Raw genomic sequence first — 22,032 nt, 5'->3', positions numbered from 1 at the left:
CTTCTCCCTACAGGCTGCCCTGCACAAAGCTATTGTACAAGATACAATACACACTGTATGATGATGTCACCACACATACACACTGTATGATGTCACTACACATACACACTATGATGTCACTACACATACAGTCTATGATGATGTCACTACACATACACACTGTATGATGTCACTACACATACACACTGTATGATGTCACTACACATACAGTCTATGATGATGTCACTACACATACACACTATGATGTCACTACACATACAGTCTATGATGATGTCACTACAGTCTATGATGATGTCACTACACATACACACTGATGTCACTACACATACACACTCTATGATGATGTCACTACACATACACACTCTATGATGATGTCACTAAACACACACTGTATGATGATGTCACTACACATATACACTATAATGATGTCACTAAACACACTCTATGATGATGTCACTACACATACACACTGTGATGTCACTACACATACACACTGTATGATGATGTCACTACACATACACACTATGATGATGTCACTACACATACACACTGTATGATGTCACTACACATACACACTCTATGATGATGTCACTACACATACACACTCTATGATGATGTCACTAAACACACACTGTATGATGATGTCACTACACATATACACTATGATGATGTCACTAAACACACTCTATGATGATGTCACTACACATACACACTGTGATGTCACTACACATACACACTGTATGATGTCACTACACATACACACTGATGTCACTACACATACACACTCTATGATGATGTCACTACACATACACACTCTATGATGATGTCACTAAACACACACTGTATGATGATGTCACTACACATATACACTATGATGATGTCACTAAACACACTATGATGATGTCACTACACATACACACTGTGATGTCACTACACATACACACTGTATGATGTCACTACACATACACACTGTATGATGATGTCACTACACATACACACTGTATGATGATGTCACTACACAGACACACTGTATGATGATGTCACTACACATACACACTGTATGATGATGTCACTACACATACACTCTAGGATGATATCACTACAGATACATACTATGATGATGTCACTACCCATACACACTGATGATGTCACTACACATATACACTGTATGATGATGTCACTACCCATACACTCTATGATGCGGTCACTACGCATACACACTGTATGATGATGTCACTACACATTCACATTGTATGATGATGTCACTACCCATACACAGTAACTGATGAGGTCACTACACATACACACAATCCATACAGTCCGCTCCATCGAGAACAATAAATCACAAAATTTAACAATTAAAACCTTTAATTTAAAACACTTGGATAAATCTGCGGACACGACGTCTGATGTTATCAGGTGCCAATGTAGACAGGACATGGGGAGAGGCAGTATATGATACTATATGTGGCGCATGGTGTATACAGAGGAGCGTGTATGATATGGAATACAGGTGTATGATACAGGAGAAGTCTCCAACCTCACATAAGAATATGGTGGTGGTGAGGAAAATGGAGATTTGTAGTAAGATAAAGGGGTTGTCAGGGATAAACAACACGGCTGCTTTGTCTTACTGTCACACTTGTCTCCCTCTGATGTGAATGCCACTAGTTGCAATACCATACACAACCTGAAAACATGTGTGGCGCTGTTTTTTTTGTAAAAAGCCGCCATGTTTTTGTAATCCAGAATGGCCCTTTTCAATTTACTTTTCCCCGGCATTGGTAAGACTACAAGTCTCAGCAGGTTATGATGGTCGGCAGCCTTTATAGCATATTGGGAGTTGTAGTTCTACAACAACTGGAGTCGTGATGTCAGTGACGTATCGGTATGAGCAGTGGGGGCTCATCACTGTAATGTAGTACATTGGGGTACAATGGGGTGTGTGTGTGTGTGTGTGTTAATGTGGGCAAGTGTTTAAGAGAAGAGCTCTGCTTTGTCTGTAGGGGTAATAAAATGGTGGCTAAGTGCGGAGCTCTTCTTCCTTCATTAGTACCATCAGCTATATATACAGTATACATTATAAGAGGGGATCTAGTCCCTATAGATGGTGTACGGTATGTGCACCCTGTACAGTGGCCATAGACATTAGATGGGCCGGCCACAGCCAAATCACCTCTCTGCCATATCATCTGACTTTATGGGGTCACCCCGTGGCCGATATTACATGTGGATCTGATCATATATCCTTTCTTTTAGATTAAAGGGGTTTCCAGGACCCCTCGTCTTGTTAAATCCCCCCAGTGTGTAGTGGCCGAGTCTTATTACTGCATCTAAGTGAATGAGAGAGCTGCAGTACCTTTTATGACCACTACATAATGTATGGCGCTGTCTCCGGAGTGCTGATCGGTGGGGGATCATTGATACAGTATTAAGGAATTACCTAAAATCTATAGTCATCTCAGGGCACTGCCCAAACCCGGGTGTTGTCGCCCCTCTGCCTCAGAAGGGAATCATGGGGGCGGTGGTATCCTATCATAATCCAATAGTATTTGCACTATACAACCATCCTAGTGCCATGTAAGAGATCGTCGTTTAAAGGAAATTTTCTTATGCAGGTTTTGACTTTCTGGAAAGTCGTCGCGTCGAATTACCGTAATATCCGGGCACGGTCATACCCTATAACGTGTCGTGGTCTTGTGAAATGGTGGAGACGTTGCGTGGTAATAAAAACATCTGGTCCTGGTCTCTGCAGTGTCAGATAATAGGAAACTTTCTGATATTTTAATAAATTACCTATAGAAATCGCGTATTAAGACATTAATGGAGTTAGACATGGCCGTATGATCAGGACTATACAAGGTTACGGCTTGTGCGCCACCTGCTGGACGTTACATATATGGCGCACGGTATACGGTAGATGAGTGCAGGATGTGGTAGTGATACTGAATAGGGAGGAGGATGGTAGTGTCAGTAGGGGGCGCACAGCCTCAGTTTTCTGGTCCCTCTACGATCCTCTCGCGCCTCTGCTGCGCGTCCAGCACCGCCAGCTCCTTGGCTTCCTTCTTCTGGTTGCGAGCTTCGTACTCCAACCTACAGGGTGACATCGAGAGGATTTTATTGCAATAGTTTGTGCCGCAACGGAGCAGATCCAGCTGCAAGGGATGGAAAAATCGAGCACTTGGCGTTGGCTCATAACGATGGAAGCGAATGTGGATTGCCAAGAATCCGGCTGATGATCTGCGTATGGCCAGGGGAGGCCATGACGGACTGTAAAATTCCTAAAGAAATGTAGCATGCGGGATCAAGCCAGGTCTGCAGCAGCTCAGTCCTGGGGGGGGGGGGACCCTATATAGTAGCCATATGCATTACTAGGCTAGAAGGACTGGGGGTGACTGGACTGAACCACATATAGCAGCACAGTATACAGGGTGTGATCATCTGCAGACTATACACTGCAGTACCAGAGACATCCACTAGTCATATAGATGATTGTCGACTAAACTACATTCATTAGGACCATTCAGTTATCTATGTGTAAGGGGGTCCCCTAACTCTCTTCACGATATCGGACAGAGGTGCCTGGTAGTGGTTATTCCCCTCCTCCATTTGAGCCGGGCATGCATGTGTAAAGGGGTTCAGACTGTATAGCCTGTGTAAGGCCACCTTAAAGGGATCCTACCATTAAAATGTTTTGGTTTTTTTTCTCCCTAACACGTAGGAATAGCCTTAAGAAAAGCTATTCTTCTCCTACCTTTAGATGTCTTCTCCGCCCAACGTTCGGTAGAAATCCCGGTTTTCGTCGGTATGCAAATGAGTTCTCTCGCAGCACTGGGGGCGTCCCCAATGCTGCGAGACAACTCTCCATCTTCTTCATCAACGTCCTCTCTTTGCGTCTTCTTCCGGCGCTGGGGTCAAACTTCTATGCATACGCAGTTGAACTGAACATGCGTGTGGCCATTTTCTTGTGGCCGCTTACCCCCATAATACTGTGTAAGCCGCCACAAGAAAATGGCTGCTTACACCAGGCGGGCATGCGCAGTCGGCTCTGCCCAACGGCGGAGCTGATTGCGCATACGTAGAAGTTCGAAGCCAGCACCGGAAGAAGATGCAGGGAGATGCCGTTCCAGAAGAAGATGGAGGCGGCGCTGGAGAGTTCTCTCGTAGTATTGTGGACGCTTCCCGTGCTGTTTGAGCATTGGGGACCGCCCCCAGTGCTGCAAGAGAACTCATTTGCATACTGAAGAAAACCAGGATTTCTACCGAACGGCGGCGTGGAGAAGACATCTAAAGGTAGGAGAAGAATAGACTTTCTTAAGGTTATTCCTACGTGTTAGCGAGAAAAAAAATGTTGTTTTAATGATAGGATCCCTTTAAGGGGGTTGGCCACTTCCTGATCGTTTTTCAGAAATGGCATTAACCATTCGAAGTCAATGGCAGTAATATGGCGTCTGCCTTCACAGCAAGGGTTAAACAGCCCCATTCTCAGTATCCGTCAGGATGTAAGTGGTCAGAACCCGCCGCACCGATCAGAAACGCGTCCTCCATTTATCATGGCATTACCCCTTTAAGACTTGGGTTAACCCTTTAACCCTGCAGTGGTGTCTTTGGTGCAGCCCCTAATGGGCCGCTCTCATCATACATGGCTCCCTACATACGGTGCCTGGCAGGATCGGCCCGCACGGATACAACATTAGAATACTATCTATAAAGACGAGACAATATCATGGCCACCGACCTGTTCTTTATGATCCTCTGCACAATGTCGTCTGTGGTGAGGTTGTTCCCGCTGTCTACCGTCTGGAATATCCCTCTGCGTTTCGGCTCCTGTAACATCGATACACATAAATGACAGGAGTCGTAGACCGAGCGCGGCCCGCGATGTGACAGCGATTGGGAAAGCAAGAAACAAATAAACAAGATGAGCGCCCGAGGGGGCAGAAAATGAAGAGACACTTTATAAGGTGGAGGAAAAAAAGACTCAAGATATGTAAATTGCTTCAGGAGCCCTGGGCTACAAATATAAGGAGGAGGAGGAGGAGTGCGGCTACGGTGCGCCATCATCTGTCAGCGTATACTCACTCCGTAGGGGTCAGAGCCATCCTTGTCTGGGAGGACTTCTGTCTTGCCGTGACAAACAATGTCAACCTGAAATAAGAAATGGGTTATTAGGTTTCTACAGCCCTGCCTTGCCCTCACAGGGCACTGCTGCCGCCATCTTGGACCTGCCTGGTCACTCACGTGGTCTGCATTGGAAAACGAGCCTGTGTCTACCGTAGAGGTGACTGGTTATTGTGAAGTTATGTGCTCCCTCAGGAGCACCGACCTCCTTGTCTGCAGCTCTGACGCCCACAGAGTTTACCCTATAAAGGTCAGACTCACAATACTGGTATTTGGGAAACAGACCCTGTTCATACAGAACACAACAGGGATGAGATTAGCGCTCCAGAGGGGAGCATATAAGTTGATCATGACATGACACACAGGCTTATTGTAAGTGAGAAAGGTTGGGATCATTTTTTACGTTTTCAGCATAATGAAGCTATTCTGTGGGACCAAACGGGCTTTTACTCTTCATATGATCAATGAGCCCTGTGAGCCCACCACCCTGCAGCCAGTTCACCAGTTCACCTTCCTCGATGCTCTTGGCCCAGTTGCCTACTAATAACAGTTTAGCTGGCATCTCGTAGTGGACGGGCACCGGTCTTGTTCCAGTAATAGAAGTGGGGCTGCAATTCCCCTGAACCACCACTATGCTGTCGGAACTGCGGATTTGTACAAGACCAGGGGGCCCAAACACCGCAGATCACATACAGACGACCTATCCTGTGGACAGATCATCAGTTTGGAGATGGAAACCCCTTTAACTCAATGGTTGGTAAGCACAGCTACAGATTTGGTGAGGATATACCTTTAGGTTAACCCTTCACATCCTGTAACACTTCTTTCTGACCATAACTTACCTTGAAATGATCCAAAAGATCAGAAGTGACTGAATAGGGGGCCCCGATAACAACTTCCGAAACATACTGGATGGAAAGAATACAGAAGGGGGTGAGAAACATGGAGGTAATAAAACATGGAGGACAAACAAGATGGCGCCTTGTCTGCTCACCCTGCAAGCCAAAACGCTGAGAGTCCTCTCGTGGATGTTCATGATAGGGTAATTCTTCCTCTTGTAGTGATTGACTTCCTGCAAGGATGGACAGACAGACGTCAGGACAAGGTGCAAAAAAACCTAATAGGCACAGGAACAAAATCTGGGATCAGGCTGACCTGGTCAAAGTGCAACCCCACAATAACGTACGGCTTCTCCGCTAGTCTGTGCACCTTCTCCAGGAAATCTATGTGACCGATGTCTGCAGGAAGTCGTGAAGGAGTCAAATCCGTAAATGGGAGGACGAAGATTCAAAAGATGGGGTCAGACTTCTGAAGGACTGCCCTGCCCTAAGATAGTGCGGCATATAGGAGAGATGGAGGGAGGCTGAGATTGACAGTGAGCGTCCTGGTTATCCCACCAACACGGTGATGGACAGCCTTCTGTGCACACTGATAGAGGGAGAGCTGTCAGTCACCCTGTGGGCCGGGGCGATACTTGTTATACAGTCAGGGTGTAGGCTATGGAATAGGAGTCAGAATACAGAACTATATGAACCCCGTAATCTGTATCTGCAGAAAATAAAAGGATACGGAAGAGATCAAAAGCTCCTGCCACGTATATAATGGTGTCACCGGGTTGCGGCTCCTTCCCCGAGGCAAACTGCATGATCTTCTGTGACGTCTGAAGGAACTGGGACACCCCTGTCCATGGGCTGCGACCCCGGGCGTCCTGCAAGACAATGTCAGTAAAATCTAAGTAAAAACGGTCTCCAAATAAAAGAATACACAATTAATGGGAAAACTACCCTGCGTCCTTAAAGGGTTAAACGGCCACGGGCAGAGACGAAACTAAAACAAGCAAATCAGATCAGGGCTATCCATTATAGAATAGGTCGGCGTTATAACATAGATCGGCCCCTTTAAGACCCTAGGACTATGCGGCAGCTGCACATGGTGACGTGACCTATGAGGAGATCTCCATCCTACAACTAAGTCTTATTTCTCTCCCCTCATGGGGCGGTCACACACCCGTATTACGTAGTATCAGTAACACCAGACCCGGCTATTATCACCACGGCTTACTGACAGTACGGCCTGTTCCGCGTTCACACTATGGCAACAAGACCTGACGTCATCTCTATTTACTGCTGCACTGATGCGTATAGAAGGCAAAAATAATAATAATAACATAAATTTAATGATACATATTAAATCTTTCAATAATAATAATAAATGCAAAATATTATAAATTAAAAATCAGATTAATATTGTAGTAACACAAATTATATAAAAATATTTTAATAGGAAAAAAAAAATATCTAAACTCATATATAAATAAAAAAATAATATTTAAATAATTAAATCTCTAAATAAAAAATATATAGTTTGTGGGTTTGGATGTTTGTTCCTCAGTCACGCAATTACAGTGAGATTTCACACATACCCGGAATGGCGCCCGGAAGGAAACATAGGCGCCTTACCATGCCCGTAGGTTCCCGGGTTTTCCAACCGCAAGCACGGACGGCGGAGGCTGAAGGACCTGAAATGACGTCATCACAGGCCTTCATGCTAAATTGCGATTGGAGCAAGTGATGGAGCGGGCGAAGCAGGAGAAACTCACACCGGCCGCAGATCCATCATGCTGGGCTCAGATTGGACCGGCCGTTACAGGGGGCGGAGCTATCGCATCTCAAGCCGGCCGCCGAGCAAGATGAAGAAGATGGCGGCGCATATGCGGAGTGCCGAACATGCTGCCATCGGTGGCTGGTCTCAGGGAGGGTGGTTGTGGTCGGGGTCCTGGGGGGGTGTATATATACACTAGCTGGTACCTGCAACTTCGTCTGCGGTGATTGTAGCAGTGGGTATATACAGGTGCGGGTAAGGTTTTCGTAGTGTGTATAAGGTATGGGATATGGAATGTAACTTTGTATCTTGTTTTTGCTGTAATTCAGAGAATACGTGAGACTTTTGTGTTGCAGTTACTTTGTATTAGAGCTGCTATATATACGGTGTTGTGAGAAACTTTACATAGTGACTTTGGGACAGAAGTATTTGAAGTTAACCCTTTCCCGCCGATGGCATTTTTTGATTTTCATTTTTGACTCCCCTCCTTCTAAATCCCATAACTTTTTTATTTCTCCGCTCCCAGAGTCATATGAGGTCTTAATTTTTCCTGGGACAAATTTTTCTTCATGATGCCGCCATTATTTATTCTATATAATGTACTGGGAAGCAGGGAAAAAATTCAGAATGGGGTGGATTTGAAGAAAAAATGCATTTCTGCGACTTTCTTACGGGCTTTGGTTTTACGGCGTTCACTGTGCAGCCAACATGACCTGTCCCCTGTATTCTGTGTTTCGTTACGATTCCGGGGATACCAAATTTATATGGTTTTATTTACATTTTGACCCCTTAAAAAAATCCAAAACTGTGTTAAATTTTTTTTTTTTTTTTTTTTGAAAAGTCGCCATATTCCGACAGCCGTAACTTTTTTATACGTGTGTGTACGGGGATGTATAGGGCATATTTTTTTGCGGGACCGGGTGTACTTTGTAGTTCTACCATTTTCGGGAAATGTTATTGCTTTGATCACTTTTTATTCAAATTTTTATCAGAATCAAAACAGTGAAAAAACGGCGGTTTGGCACTTTTGACCATTTTTCCCGCTACGGCGTTTACCGAACAGGAAAAATATTTGTATAGCTTTGTAGAGCGGACGATTTCGGACGTGAGGATACCTAACACGTATGTGTTTCACAGTTTTTAACTACTTTTATATGTGTTCTAGGGAAAGGGGGCTGATTTGAATTTTTAATCCTTTTTTTTTGTTGTTTTTAATATTTTTTTTACTTTTTTTAAACTTTTTTTTTTGCATTTATTAGACCGCCTAGGGGTATTGACATGGGTGGGGGGTGTCGCGGATTGTCAGAGCGGTGGGGGTTGGCAAACATGGCTGCTCCGGAGCGTTATAGAGCGCCTCCTAGAGAATCGTTAAGGTGAGGGGCAAAGTGGTAAAGTATATGTATATGTGATTGTGTGGGGTTAGGGGCGAGGCTGTAGAGGGCAATAGGAATTTTGTGGCTTGCTATGGTCCAAACTGTGTGAGATTGCAGAGATGGTGATGTGAGTTTGGGTTTTGTGGGGGTCCTGGCACAAACGTATGTGCGCTATTGTGACGAAAAGTAGCCTATTGTTTAATTGTTTAGTTTGTGGAAACTTTCAGCCAAATCGGTCGAGCGGGTTTAGCGTGATTGAGGAACAAACATCCAAACTCACGAACTTTCACATTTATAATATTAATAGGATGTTATAATGGCGATTGATAATCGTGATGATTATTAGGTTATTTATATAAGTCTATATTAATAAATCACAGTATTATTGCACACATAATATAGTTATCATCATATATAATAATCTTCTTTATTGCTCCCACATATTCCTTAGCACTTTGTAAAGGTTGGATGATGGAGGAGGTGAGTAATACGAACATGAGCAGAGTGGTAAAGAGAGATGAAGGAGGAGACGTAGGGCAGTGCAGCAACGTGGACAGCTTTGTGGGAAAGTGTGAAGTCCGAGGGGGCCATTTTTTGCAGCGGAGTGAAGTTGGATGACAACGGGAGTGAAATCCAATTGCCTTCTGTGACGTACTCACCTCTACAGGGGCTTCCAATTCGTTCTGTTCCAATGAAATGACTGGAACAAAGGATCAGACGTCCCCTCGGACGAGCCGCAGTCTGCACAATCATTTGTTTGCATTAGGCCTTAGATTGTATTTCAAAGGAGACGGGTAACCAGAGGAGTGACTGGCAGAGGGTAGCAGGTGGACAGGAAGAGGAGCCAGGCCAATACACTCAGAATAGACTGAACCGACAAGGTAGATCCAATCGATTCCATAAGGAGTCAATGGATCAAAAATCTGACCCCAACCACAGTGTGGGAGGAGGAGGGTGCAGGTTATCAGACTACGACCTCACTAACTGCCTATGAGAAAGCTAAAGGGACAGATAAAAGGAAATCACTTTTTCCAGGAGGAGTAACAGAGGACAATGTAATGGAGGAATCAGGAACCAGCACGGATTAATGTCTCCGACTGACCAGTTGTCACAGATAAGATTACTTAGAGCGTTACCCACCTTACCAAAGTTGTCTTGGTGTCTCTTGTAATCTTGAGAGGTTTCCTGCAGAAGGAAAAGGAGAGCTTACAAAGACTGAACATAGAAGTGTAAGGAGACAGAGGCGGCCATGCTACGAGATCCTCACATTGCTCACGACACTGTGATGGGCCTTGGTCATGAGCAGCATCCGTCCCACCAGGTCAGTAGTGGAGACCCCCTGGGTGCGCTGACATTCCCTGGAAGACAGACAAGACTCCAATGTCATACATGTATGACGATATCTGGTCCAGAACACCGACAACCGTGACCTCCACTGACCTGTATCTTCCAGCGTTCTTCACCTCCTCATATGTATCCTTACCGTCCACCGTCAGGGTGATGTCATCTATGGGAGAGGTAAAGAGATGGTTGGGTATGGCGTATCGTACACTACAAGATCTGCTCCTTTAAGGCTTTCACACATGACATTTTAGAGCAGTTTTTTGACGTGTTGTTTTTGACCCCTGTCTCCCCCACCCAGGGGGTTACAGAAACAGGAGCGATAGGAAACTCCTGGGCCTTGTGGTCAGGACATCACGCTCCATATTCCCATCACAGCCATGGGATTAACCCTTTCTAGAGTGGCAAGCACATCCGGTAGACACTATAAGTAGCCTACAGCAACTCCCGGGCAAAATCAAGATGGGGATCAGACCCGGTGACAGCCCCAGATCAATATTGCTAAAGAATTACAGATTTTCTGCATTGAAAATATGAACAGAATCCCGAAACGTACACGTTCCCCGAAAGCCTTCACCATCGCATCCTGCCTCATCCACCTAGGTCTGTGATGGAGAATCTATAGCACTCAGAGCCCTCTATTTGGGCACCCATCTGTGGAACAGATTATACTGTGTGGGGGTCACTGTGCAGCAGATTATACTGTGTGGAGGCCATTGTGGAACAGATTATACTGTGTGGGGGTCACTGTGCAGCAGATTATACTGTGTGGAGGCCATTGTGGAACAGATTATACTGTGTGGGGGTCACTGTGCAGCAGATTATACTGTGTGGGCATCACTGTGCAGCAGATTATACTGTGTGGGGGCCACTGTGCAGCAGATTGTACTGTGTGGGGTCACTGTGCAGCAGATTATACTGTATGGGCATCACTGTGCAGCAGATTATACTGTGTGGGGGCCACTGCGGAGCAGATTATACTGTATGGGCATCACTGTGCAGCAGATTATACTGTGTGGGCATCACTGTGCAGCAGATTATACTGTGTGGGGGCCACTGTGCAGCAGATTATACTGTGTGGGGGCCACTGTGCAGCAGATTATACTATGTGGGGGCTCCTGTGCAGCAGATTGTACTGTGTGGGGACCACTGTGCAGCAGATTATACTGTGTGAGGGCCACTGTGCAGCAGATTGTACTGTGTGGGGGCCACTGTGAAGCAGATTATACTGTGTAGGGGCGAGTGTGCAGCAGATTATACTGTGTGAGGGTCACAGTGGAGCAGAAATCTCTATAAAGCCCCATTCATATAACCATATTTTGCAGATCTGTAAATGTCTGCAATTGTGGATCCGCACATTATTAAAGTTAAATTGCCGTGTTGGCACTATGTGATAAATTAGTGGGTTCTGAGTTGCAGTTTGGGCACTCGGTCTCTAAAAGCTTCACCATCACTGACCTAGGTGAAGAGTCCCCACTCGTATACGTACAAGACGTGGTGACAGCAGCTTACTCTCCTCTAATTCAGCCACGTACAAGCTAGGACAAACTGAGTGTGCAGGTACATAGGAGATGTCGGGAGGAATAGCTGTCAGACAAACAAATGTTCCTCAGAGACATGTGAGGCTACTACAGGACAAACTCTTCTCTATCCGATCTACTCACTTCCATGGACGCAGAAGTCGCAGTTATACTTGTCTAGGGTTTCCAAGGTGGTGACGTAGGGCGCTCCGGGGACAATCTCATCCACCCACTTAATGGCCTGCACCATCTTGTAGCGTTCTTGCTGTGTGAAGACTGGAGGGCCCTTGTGACGGGAGATCTCCTCTATATGGAAAAGGATTAAAATATAATAACAATAACATGATCCGTCCTCGCTGTCCCTGATAAAAGGAAGGCCGGAGGGGAGACAATCTTATCTGTGCCAACTACGATATGGGACGGAGCATCACCCACACACACAACCACCATATCTATAGACCCGAGGACGTGAGACATCTATGGGGCCGTTTAAAGCCAAATTACAAAGAGCGGAAAGATCAGAAAGTTGAAAGGAGAACGATATGGAGAATTCAGATATGGCGGTCGCCAGGGGCCCCCCGACCTACATGGGCCTCGGTGTGGGCAGATCTTGGCTTTAAACACTTGGTACATCTCTGCCGCAGGACATCACTACAGGAATCTTACAGATAACTAGAGGAGATTATCCAATGCAAGAAACTACTGGAGCTTAAAGGGATGTTCGCATCAAAGGACAATAACCGGGACATTCACTAACATTACGATTAATAGGGGTACGGCCATTGATCCCAAGAATTAACCCCCTAACAGCCATATTAAAATTGCAAAAAAAACCTCCTTAAAATGTAATTTTTTTTATTGCAGGTTTTGAACTGATGGCTCCAGTAAATACTCCTGGCACAAAACTCTGATGTCTTCTTTAAAGGGATCCTATCATTAAAACTCAATTTTTTTGTCCCTAACACGTAGGAATAGCCTTAAGAAAGTCTATTCTTCTCCTACCTTTAGATGTCTTCTCCGCACCGCCGTTCGGATTAAACCCAGGTTTTCGTCGATACGTAAATGAGTTCTCTCGCTGCACTGTGGGCGTCCCCAATGCTGCGAGAGAACTCTCCAGCGCCGCCTCCATCTTCTTCAAGAATGGGTCTTGTTCCGGGGGTTGGCTTCAAACTTCCTGTGTCTAGGGCAAAGCCGACTGTGCATGCCTGCTGGCCACAAGAAAATGGCCGCTTATACAGTATTGTAATTGTATTGTGGCCAGCAGACATGCGCAGTTGGCTGCCCGAGGCCTAGAAATTTGACCGCCAGCCCCAGAAGAAGATGCAAAGATAGGCCGTTCCTGAAGAAGATAGAGGCGTCGCTAGAGATTAGGCATGCCCCCAGTGCTGTTTGAGCTCTAAGGACCGCCCCCAGTGCTGTTTGAGCGCTGAGGCCTGCCCCCAGTGCTGCGAGAGAACTCATTTACTTACCGACGAAAACCGGGATTTCTACCAAATGTTGGGCGGAGAAGACATCTAAAGGTAGGAGAAGAATAGCCTTTCTTAAGGCTATTCCTACGTGTTGGGGACAAAAAAATTGAGTTTTAATGATAGGATCCCTTTATCGATCTAACACATTTGACCCCTCTCCATGTCCATAACTCTTTACATTTTATTTCCATGTCGCTTTATAAGGCCTTGTATTTTGTGGGGACATAAGGTTTTTTTTGACGAACAGAAAACATCAATTCCGCCTTCTGAATTTTAATGTTTATGGCATTTATCATGTAGAATAAATAAAATACTAATTTTATTTTAGGGATTATCATGGATGTGCTGATACCAATTGCGGGTTTTATTTATTTATTTTTTTCATAAACAAGGGGGGAAAAAAAGTGATTTTTTTTCCTGCAAAACCACTTAGGTGCTGCAGTCAGTATTGACCACAGCATATAAGGGGTTAAATGGCAAATATGCTTCTGATTTATAATGGGAGGGGGTGACATCATGAACAAAAGTCCATGGCATCCCCTCCCCTGGGGTCAACCGAAGGGACAGGGGCAGGAAAGCTGCACATTTTCTCCTATACACTGGTTAAAGTGAAAGCGGCGAGTAGATGCCCCTCCACTTTGACCAGCGATATCTCGAAATCTAGGTGGGCTACAGACACGATCGTGGTCTTGTTTTGAAGACAAGATCCAGAGTTAGAGCTGTATAAACTGACCACCCTCTCTGCAGTCTCGGGACGTGTCCTGTTCAGGGTGAACTGCATTCAGAATGCATTCAGAAGTGTCTGTGTGTTGAAGGACTTCGGTCCCTGTGATTTGTTTCCTATAAGGCGGCACTCCATGACCTTGCACATAGTATGCTACAAGGCAGGGAGCGCTGATGTGGAGGGAATACCGCTGCTCCTTTATTGTGAGGAACCAGGGAAACCACAAATTGTCGTAGTTTAGCGGCAAGTACAGTCGCAGCACAATGTTTTATGTTCTTTACCTGTGCATGTGGCTTTGCTGCGCCGCACATCACCACCCCGGGGCCACAACATGTGTACTTTGCCTTAGTGTTATGGGGCAACACTGTATTAACCCCTTATTACTGACAGGAGGTGTTACACATCACTCCTTCCATCCCCCTACAGATCACCATATCGCCATTGTGTACATGATAACAGTCAGACAACCTGTGTCAGGCGGCGACTACTGGCTCTGTAGTGGTTGCCTCAGGGGGCAGCAATGGCTGTCGCCCTCTTTAACGCTATATCCTGCAATATACTATCCGCTCCAGTGTTCTGATGTACATTGGTCATATCTTTGGCATGCAGCCCTCTTTTGCTCCCTTGCTGGTTGCAAGCCCCCCCCCCCCCCCCCGAACTGGGAGGAGCGGGGAAAAGATCAAAGTGGGCCGGGAACGCCTCTCAGACTGGTGTAGATTTTATTTCTGGAGCCTACCACGGTATGTGTGAATTATTAAGAGGCCGAGGCGTCTCTGTGCCGGTGTGGGAATAGATCTAGGACTGTTATACGAAACGCTAGTCTTAAAGGGGTTGGTCCTGGAGAACACGTGTTTTGCAAAGAGGATGCACCAGTGTGCAGGAGAACAGGGGACTGAGGCCTTAGGAGCACGTCTGGTCCTCTGTCCTCCAGATCAGTGGGGGAGGGTCCCAGCGGTCAGACCCCCAGTGATCTGACACTTACCCTCTGTCCTGTAGATAGGGAATAAGTGTCTATTACAGTACAACCCCTTTAATAATTTGGGGCTTTAGCTGAGCAGGATGAAGAGGCTGCAGCACCAGCCGGGCAAAAGAGATTGTTCCGGATGACTAGCCCATGTAAACAGGACAGCAGTCAGCTGACACACCAGGACTGTCACTGTCAGCAGCACACCTAGTCCTGTCAACAGGCTAATAATATGGGACTGGTCAGTCAGGTCGCTTAGGATCCTCTAATTCCCCCCCCCCCCCACACCCGAAATCCTCATACCCTGCACAGTCACTTACCATCTGTGTGCACGCCAACAATCAGGTAATCCCCCATGGCCCGGGCCTGGCGCAGCTGGTTGGAGTGCCCATAATGTACCATGTCATAGCTGTGCGACAAAAACAGAGAAGAGCCATCATTCACCCTCCCAATAACACAGCCGATCCACTGAGGGAGAAGCGCGGGGCGCAGGGACGGGACGGAGGGGCCGCAAATATTCTATGGCTAAGAGTCCCAGCTAGAGCAGGAGATATGATGGCAGCGGCACCGCACCAGGGTATATACTGTACATAGAGGGGGCTGAGATCCTAGGACAGGGGTCATTTCCTGATAGAAGCCCCTTAAAGGGGTTGTCCAGGGCCTGAAGATAATGGATACTGATGACCTATACACAGTATCAGATCAGTCAGGGTCCAACACCCAGACCCTACACCGATCAGCTGATGTGGCTGCCTAGCATATCCCACCCAGCTCTGCAGATAGATAGGTTAGTGTCACCAGAACCAGCATATCACCCCAGCCCTGCAGATACATAGGTTAGTGTCACCAGAACCAGTATATCACCCCAGCCCTGCAGATAGATAGGTTACTGTCACCAGAACCAGCATATCACCCCAGCCCTGCAGATAGATAGGTTACTGTCACCAGAACCAGCATATCACCCCAGCCCTGCAGATAGATAGGTTACTGTCACCAGAACCAGCATATCACCCCAGTCCTGCAGATAGATAGGTTACTGTCACCAGAACCAGCATATCACCCCAGCCCTGCAGATAGATAGGTTACTGTCACCAGACCCAGTATATCACCCCAGCCCTGCAAATAGATAGGTTACTGTAACCAGAACCAGCATATCACCCCAGCCCTGCAGATAGATAGGTTACTGTCACCAGACCCAGTATATCACCCCAGCCCTGCAAATAGATAGGTTACTGTCACCAGAACCAGCATATCACCCCAGCCCTGCAGATAGATAGGTTACTGTCACCAGAACCAGCATATCACCCCCAGCACTGCAGATAGATAGGTTACTGTCACCAGATCCAGCATATCACCACAGCCCTGGAGATAGATAGGTTACTGTCACCAGAAGCAGCATATCACCCCAGCCCTGCAGATAGATAGGTTACTGTCACCAGAACCAGCATATCACCCCAGTACTGCAGATAGATAGGTTACTGTCACCAGACCCAGCATATCACCCCAGTCCTGCAGATAGATAGGTTACTGTCACCAGACCCAGCATATCACCCCAGCCCTGCAGATAGATAGGTTAGTGTCACCAGAACCAGCATATCACCCCTGCCCTGCAGATAGATAGGTTACTGTCACCAGAACCAGAATATCACCCCAGTCCTGCAGATAGATAGGTTACTGTCACCAGAACCAGCATATCACCCCAGTACTGCAGATAGATAGGTTACTGTCACCAGACCCAGCATATCACCCCAGTCCTGCAGATAGATAGGTTACTGTCACCAGACCCAGCATATCACCCCAGCCCTGCAGATAGATAGGTTACTGTCACCAGAACCAGCATATCACCCCAGCCCTGCAGATAGATAGGTTACTGTCACCAGAACCAGTATATCACCCCAGCCCTGCAGATAGATAGGTTACTGTCACCAGAACCAGCATATCACCCCAGCCCTGCAGATAGATAGGTTAGTGTCACCAGAACCAGCATATCACCCCTGCCCTGCAGATAGATAGGTTACTGTCACCAGAACCAGAATATCACCCCAGTACTGCAGATAGATAGGTTACTGTCACCAGAACCAGCATATCACCCCAGTACTGCAGATAGATAGGTTACTGTCACCAGACCCAGCATATCACCCCAGCCCTGCAGATAGATAGGTTACTGTCACCAGAACCAGCATATCACCCCAGCCCTGCAGATAGATAGGTTACTGTCACCAGAACCAGCATATCACCCCAGCCCTGCAGATAGATAGGTTACTGTCACCAGAACCAGTATATCACCCCAGCCCTGCAGATAGATAGGTTAGTGTCACCAGAACCAGCATATCACCCCAGCCCTGCAGATAGATAGGTTACTGTCACCAGAACCAGCATATCACCCCAGCCCTGCAGATAGATAGGTTACTGTCACCAGAACCAGTATATCACCCCAGCCCTGCAGATAGATAGGTTAGTGTCACCAGAACCAGCATATCACCCCAGCCCTGCAGATAGATAGGTTACTGTCACCAGACCCAGCATATCACCCCTGCCCTGCAGATAGATAGGTTACTGTCACCAGAACCAGCATATCACCCCAGCCCTGCAGATAGATAGGTTACTGTCACCAGAACCAGCATATCACCCCAGCCCTGCAGATAGATAGGTTACTGTCACCAGAACCAGTATATCACCCCAGCCCTGCAGATAGATAGGTTACTGTCACCAGAACCAGCATATCACCCCAGCCCTGCAGATAGATAGGTTACTGTCACCAGAACCAGTATATCACCCCAGCCCTGCAGATAGATAGGTTACTGTCACCAGAACCAGAATATCACCCCAGTACTGCAGATAGATAGGTTACTGTCACCAGAACCAGCATATCACCGCAGTCCTGCAGATAGATAGGTTAGGGTTACCTGACACAAACAATCTTTTCCCCTCGCCGTCTCCTTTGACAAGAATTTGCACTATTTCTTAAATATGCAAATGAGTTCTTGGGAACAATGGGGGTGTGGTCATTGCTCCAAAGATGTATGAAGCCACACCCATCACACTTCGAAGGGCACGCCACGCAATAACAACGTATCACAGGATAAGTGTCTGGTCTCTGGGGTCCCTGTGACCGATTCCTCTCGCCCGTACCCCTGGGCTGGCACCGACCGCTGGATACCGGTGCTGTCTTTAGTCCCTAATAGAAGTAATATGTCCGCCATCTCCAGCAGGGCAATGGAACGGACTAGGTACTGCAAACTGGAGGACTCACCTTGATCTAGAACATCGTACCCCTTTAAATAAAAGGGATCATGCACGAAGAAACAGTTTAGCCCCCCTCCCCAATAAACAGGAGGACTAGGTTGCTTCAGTGGGATCTGCCAACGCCCTTTGCCGTATGGACAGATGCCAGCCTGCTGCGCCGCCACCCACGTGTCCCTTTAGGGAATCCATTGACACCTGAAGCCGACGTTTCTTCTACAGACGTATTCAGGATTATTTACACTGCACAAACCTCCGGCCATAATGATAGTGTGTGAGGGGGCGTGTGCGCTCCGACTATGCCCTGCGGACAGAACGGCACACACAGGGCACGGCTGCCACCTATTAATATCCGCACAGGGCTCAGTAATTCTCCACACAGGTCTACTTTCTGCCAAACCTATGCGGTATATGACAACGTATGTGCTGTGATCATGGAGGAAGGGGCTCATTACTGATATGACGGGTCCGTGGCGGTCACGGATATCACCCGTGCTGTACCGTCATGGACCCATACATGATGGATATCACCTGTGCTGTACCGTCATGGACCCATACATGATGGATATCACCTGTGCTGTACCGTCATGGACCCATACATGATGGATATCACCTGTGCTGTACTGTCATGGACGCATACATGATGGATATCACTGTGCTGTACCGTCATGGACCCATACATGATGGATATCACCGTGCTGTACCGTCATGGACCCATACATGATGGATATCACCGTGCTGTACCGTCATGGACCCATACATGATGGATATCACCGTGCTGTACCGTCATGGACCCATACATGATGGATATCACCTGTGCTGTACTGTCATGGACGCATACATGATGGATATCACCGTGCTGTACCGTCATGGACCCATACATGATGGATATCACCGTGCTGTACCGTCATGGACCCATACATGATGGATATCACCTGTGCTGTACCGTCATGGACCCATACATGATGGATATCACCTGTGCTGTACCGTCATGGACCCATACATGATGGATATCACCTGTGCTGTACTGTCATGGACGCATACATGATGGATATCACCGTGCTGTACCGTCATGGACCCATACATGATGGATATCACCGTGCTGTACCGTCATGGACCCATACATGATGGATATCACCGTGCTGTACCGTCATGGACCCATACATGATGGATATCACCCGTGCTGTACCGTCATGGACCCATACATGTCATTTACATAGAGTACAGCCCCTGGTCAGTTGTATATATCACACACGTGTAAGTTTACACAACCCCGGTGCTCTCAGCATTCCCATACAGGTATCTATGGCGCTGCCAGCGTCATCCCTTCCTCCGGACGCCGATCAGATGACAGGCACGCGGCTCTCCATAGTAATAAATCAGTCCGGAGACAATGCGGTGTAATACAATGCGTTACAAGAGATCATCTGCAGAGTGTCAGAAATCAGCCTGGTGGGGGCGCCTGTACAGAGACGGACCTGACTGCAAGGTCATGGAGCGAGGCCGGGCACCGAGACACAACACTGGCCCTGGTAATCTGCCCAGGAGAGACAGACGGGTCCTTGATATATGTTACTATAACACTGTATGAGCAGGACAGGCCCCCATTATTTGGGGGGGCACAGGCAGGGTGGCATAAGGCTGAGACGCTGCTGCTTATCTCTATAGACAGTACAAGCAGCAGAGCAAAGTCCACCATGACGGGACACCCTGTACCCGATACTGGGCCGCGGGTCCACGAGATAACCAGATAATCTGCCACCCCAAACAAGGGCAAAGTCCCATACACATCACCACAACAACACAGGAGGGGACACTGCAAAAACATGGGATGGGAGTCAAAACATGGCAAAGGACAACCCTATGGGGGGGGGGGGGGCTGTCCCCTGCAGGCTACACTGTTCTCCCCTCTGACTAGAATCATCTTCCTATAGCAGGGATAGGGAACGTACGCCTCTCCAGCTGTTGCAAAACTACAACTCCCAGCATGCATACCTGCTCTGCTGTTCTTGGAACTCCCATGGAAGTGAATGGAGCATGCTGGGAGTTGTAGTTTCACAGCAGCTGGAGAGCCAAAGGTTCCCTACCCCTTCCCTATAGGGATCACTCATCCACATTGTCCGTTTTACCACTGCGGTGATGTCCGATGCAGATTCTGCAAACATTTCCCAGCACCGCCTTGCGCTATTCCTCTGTTACACTTCCTGGAAACATAGAACTAAACTGACAGCTGGGCGTTACCATTCCCTCTTGTTAAATGGGGGTGGCCCCTACCTAGTGGGACATTATCCAATCACTGCCATGACAAGAGGGAACGGTGACAACCAGCTGGTAACTGTGTCATACACTGCCAAGAGGAGTAAAAGAGGAACAGCACAATTACGATATAGAATATTCTTGATATCAGGAAAGGTGACGGGTCCTCTTTAAAGGGCTACTCCACCCAGGAGCGCCGTGGATCAGCGGTACACCCCGAGAGCTACTTCCGATTTACCTGCCATGTCACATTCATCAGTCACATCGCATGACTGCCGCTCAGTCCCACTCGAGTGAACAGGCTGAGTTGCAATACCAAGCACCGCCACTATACAATGTAGTGCGCTGTGCTTGGCCTCAGCATTCACACTGTAATCCCTTCAATCAGCTGATCGGCCATGGGCCTGGGTGTGAACCCCCCACCGATCCTTACGGATAGGTCACCAATTAAAGCTAATCTGAGAACTTTAACCCATTCTATGCACACACACACGGGTCTGCCGCAAGCAAATGGAGTCCTCCAAACTGATCAGCTGTGTGTGAACAGACCTTTAGCAGGATTTCCTGTCCCCACACCCACATTCCAGGCAGCACAGCAGGAGGATCGTCACATTGTGTCTCCTGTGCACATCTGATCGTCACATGAGCTGAGGATCCCGCTTATGGGGCAATTCAACGTTTGGGATTATTCTACAGGTGCAGGAATCTTTGCAGAAAATCTGTCACATGTGAATAGACCCTTAGTCACCTGGCTGATCTCAAGATTGGGGGGTCACCCTGTCCTAATAGGCTTAGGCGGAGGTCACACAGTGCAGATTTTTGCTGGATTTTTTTTTTGCAGAAAATTTTAAGTTGCCATATTTGCAAACAAACCTGCCGTGTGTGAATACGCATCAGATGTGCGGACTGTGTCAGTGACAGCTGATCTCAAGGCAAGCGTAATAGCCTTAAAGGGATTGTCCAAAGAGGTAAATACTGATGGGGACCACAACTCCCAGCAAGCATGCATTCATCTCTATGGGCACCTGAGTGACAACCAAGGACTCCCTCACTGCCCTCCGACAATACCCGGGCCCGTCCACTACGTGTTGCCCCTTTAAGGGAGGCGTCTTGTGACCCACGCGCACCGTTACCAGGCCGGCCCACACACCTCGTCCCCCCCGCTCACCATCCATCGCACCACACCCGTACGGCCCTCCGGGATAACGTCTTCTCCGGGGCGGGGTCGCCGTGTCCGTTCCGAATCATCTTGGGGACTTTAATGAGGTGACAACCAACCGGAAACGTCCTCCAAGCCGAACGCCCCGTCCCCGGAAGTGACGTACATCTAACGCGCTCCCATGGCGGCCATCTTTGTTGCGGGCAGCTGGCCAACCACACAGAGGACTCGGGTTTTTGCAGCAAAGTTTTATTTTAAAAC

General features: G+C 47.5%; 1 protein-coding gene across 1 annotated transcript; it reads right to left on the bottom strand.

Annotated features, from left to right (window-relative positions):
- Positions 1-1,350: 1,350 nt before the first annotated feature.
- On the bottom strand, positions 1,351-21,914 carry PCYT2 (phosphate cytidylyltransferase 2, ethanolamine). Its single transcript, XM_075279366.1, has 13 exons — positions 21,781-21,914; positions 15,434-15,522; positions 12,101-12,262; positions 10,536-10,602; positions 10,363-10,453; positions 10,236-10,280; positions 6,691-6,829; positions 6,277-6,359; positions 6,116-6,193; positions 5,964-6,029; positions 5,083-5,148; positions 4,739-4,827; positions 1,351-3,093 (listed from the first exon to the last, which is right to left on the bottom strand). Exons 1-13 carry the CDS (start codon positions 21,858-21,860, stop codon positions 2,991-2,993), a joined length of 1,158 nt encoding a protein of 385 aa, XP_075135467.1. The 5' UTR covers positions 21,861-21,914; the 3' UTR covers positions 1,351-2,990.
- Positions 21,915-22,032: the final 118 nt, after the last annotated feature.

The sequence above is a fragment of the Leptodactylus fuscus genome, chromosome 6 (genome assembly GCF_031893055.1).
Source record: "Leptodactylus fuscus isolate aLepFus1 chromosome 6, aLepFus1.hap2, whole genome shotgun sequence".
NCBI lineage: Eukaryota > Metazoa > Chordata > Amphibia > Anura > Leptodactylidae > Leptodactylus > Leptodactylus fuscus.
Note: the sequence above shows the minus strand (reverse complement) of the source record. Positions and strands in the feature narration are given on the sequence as shown.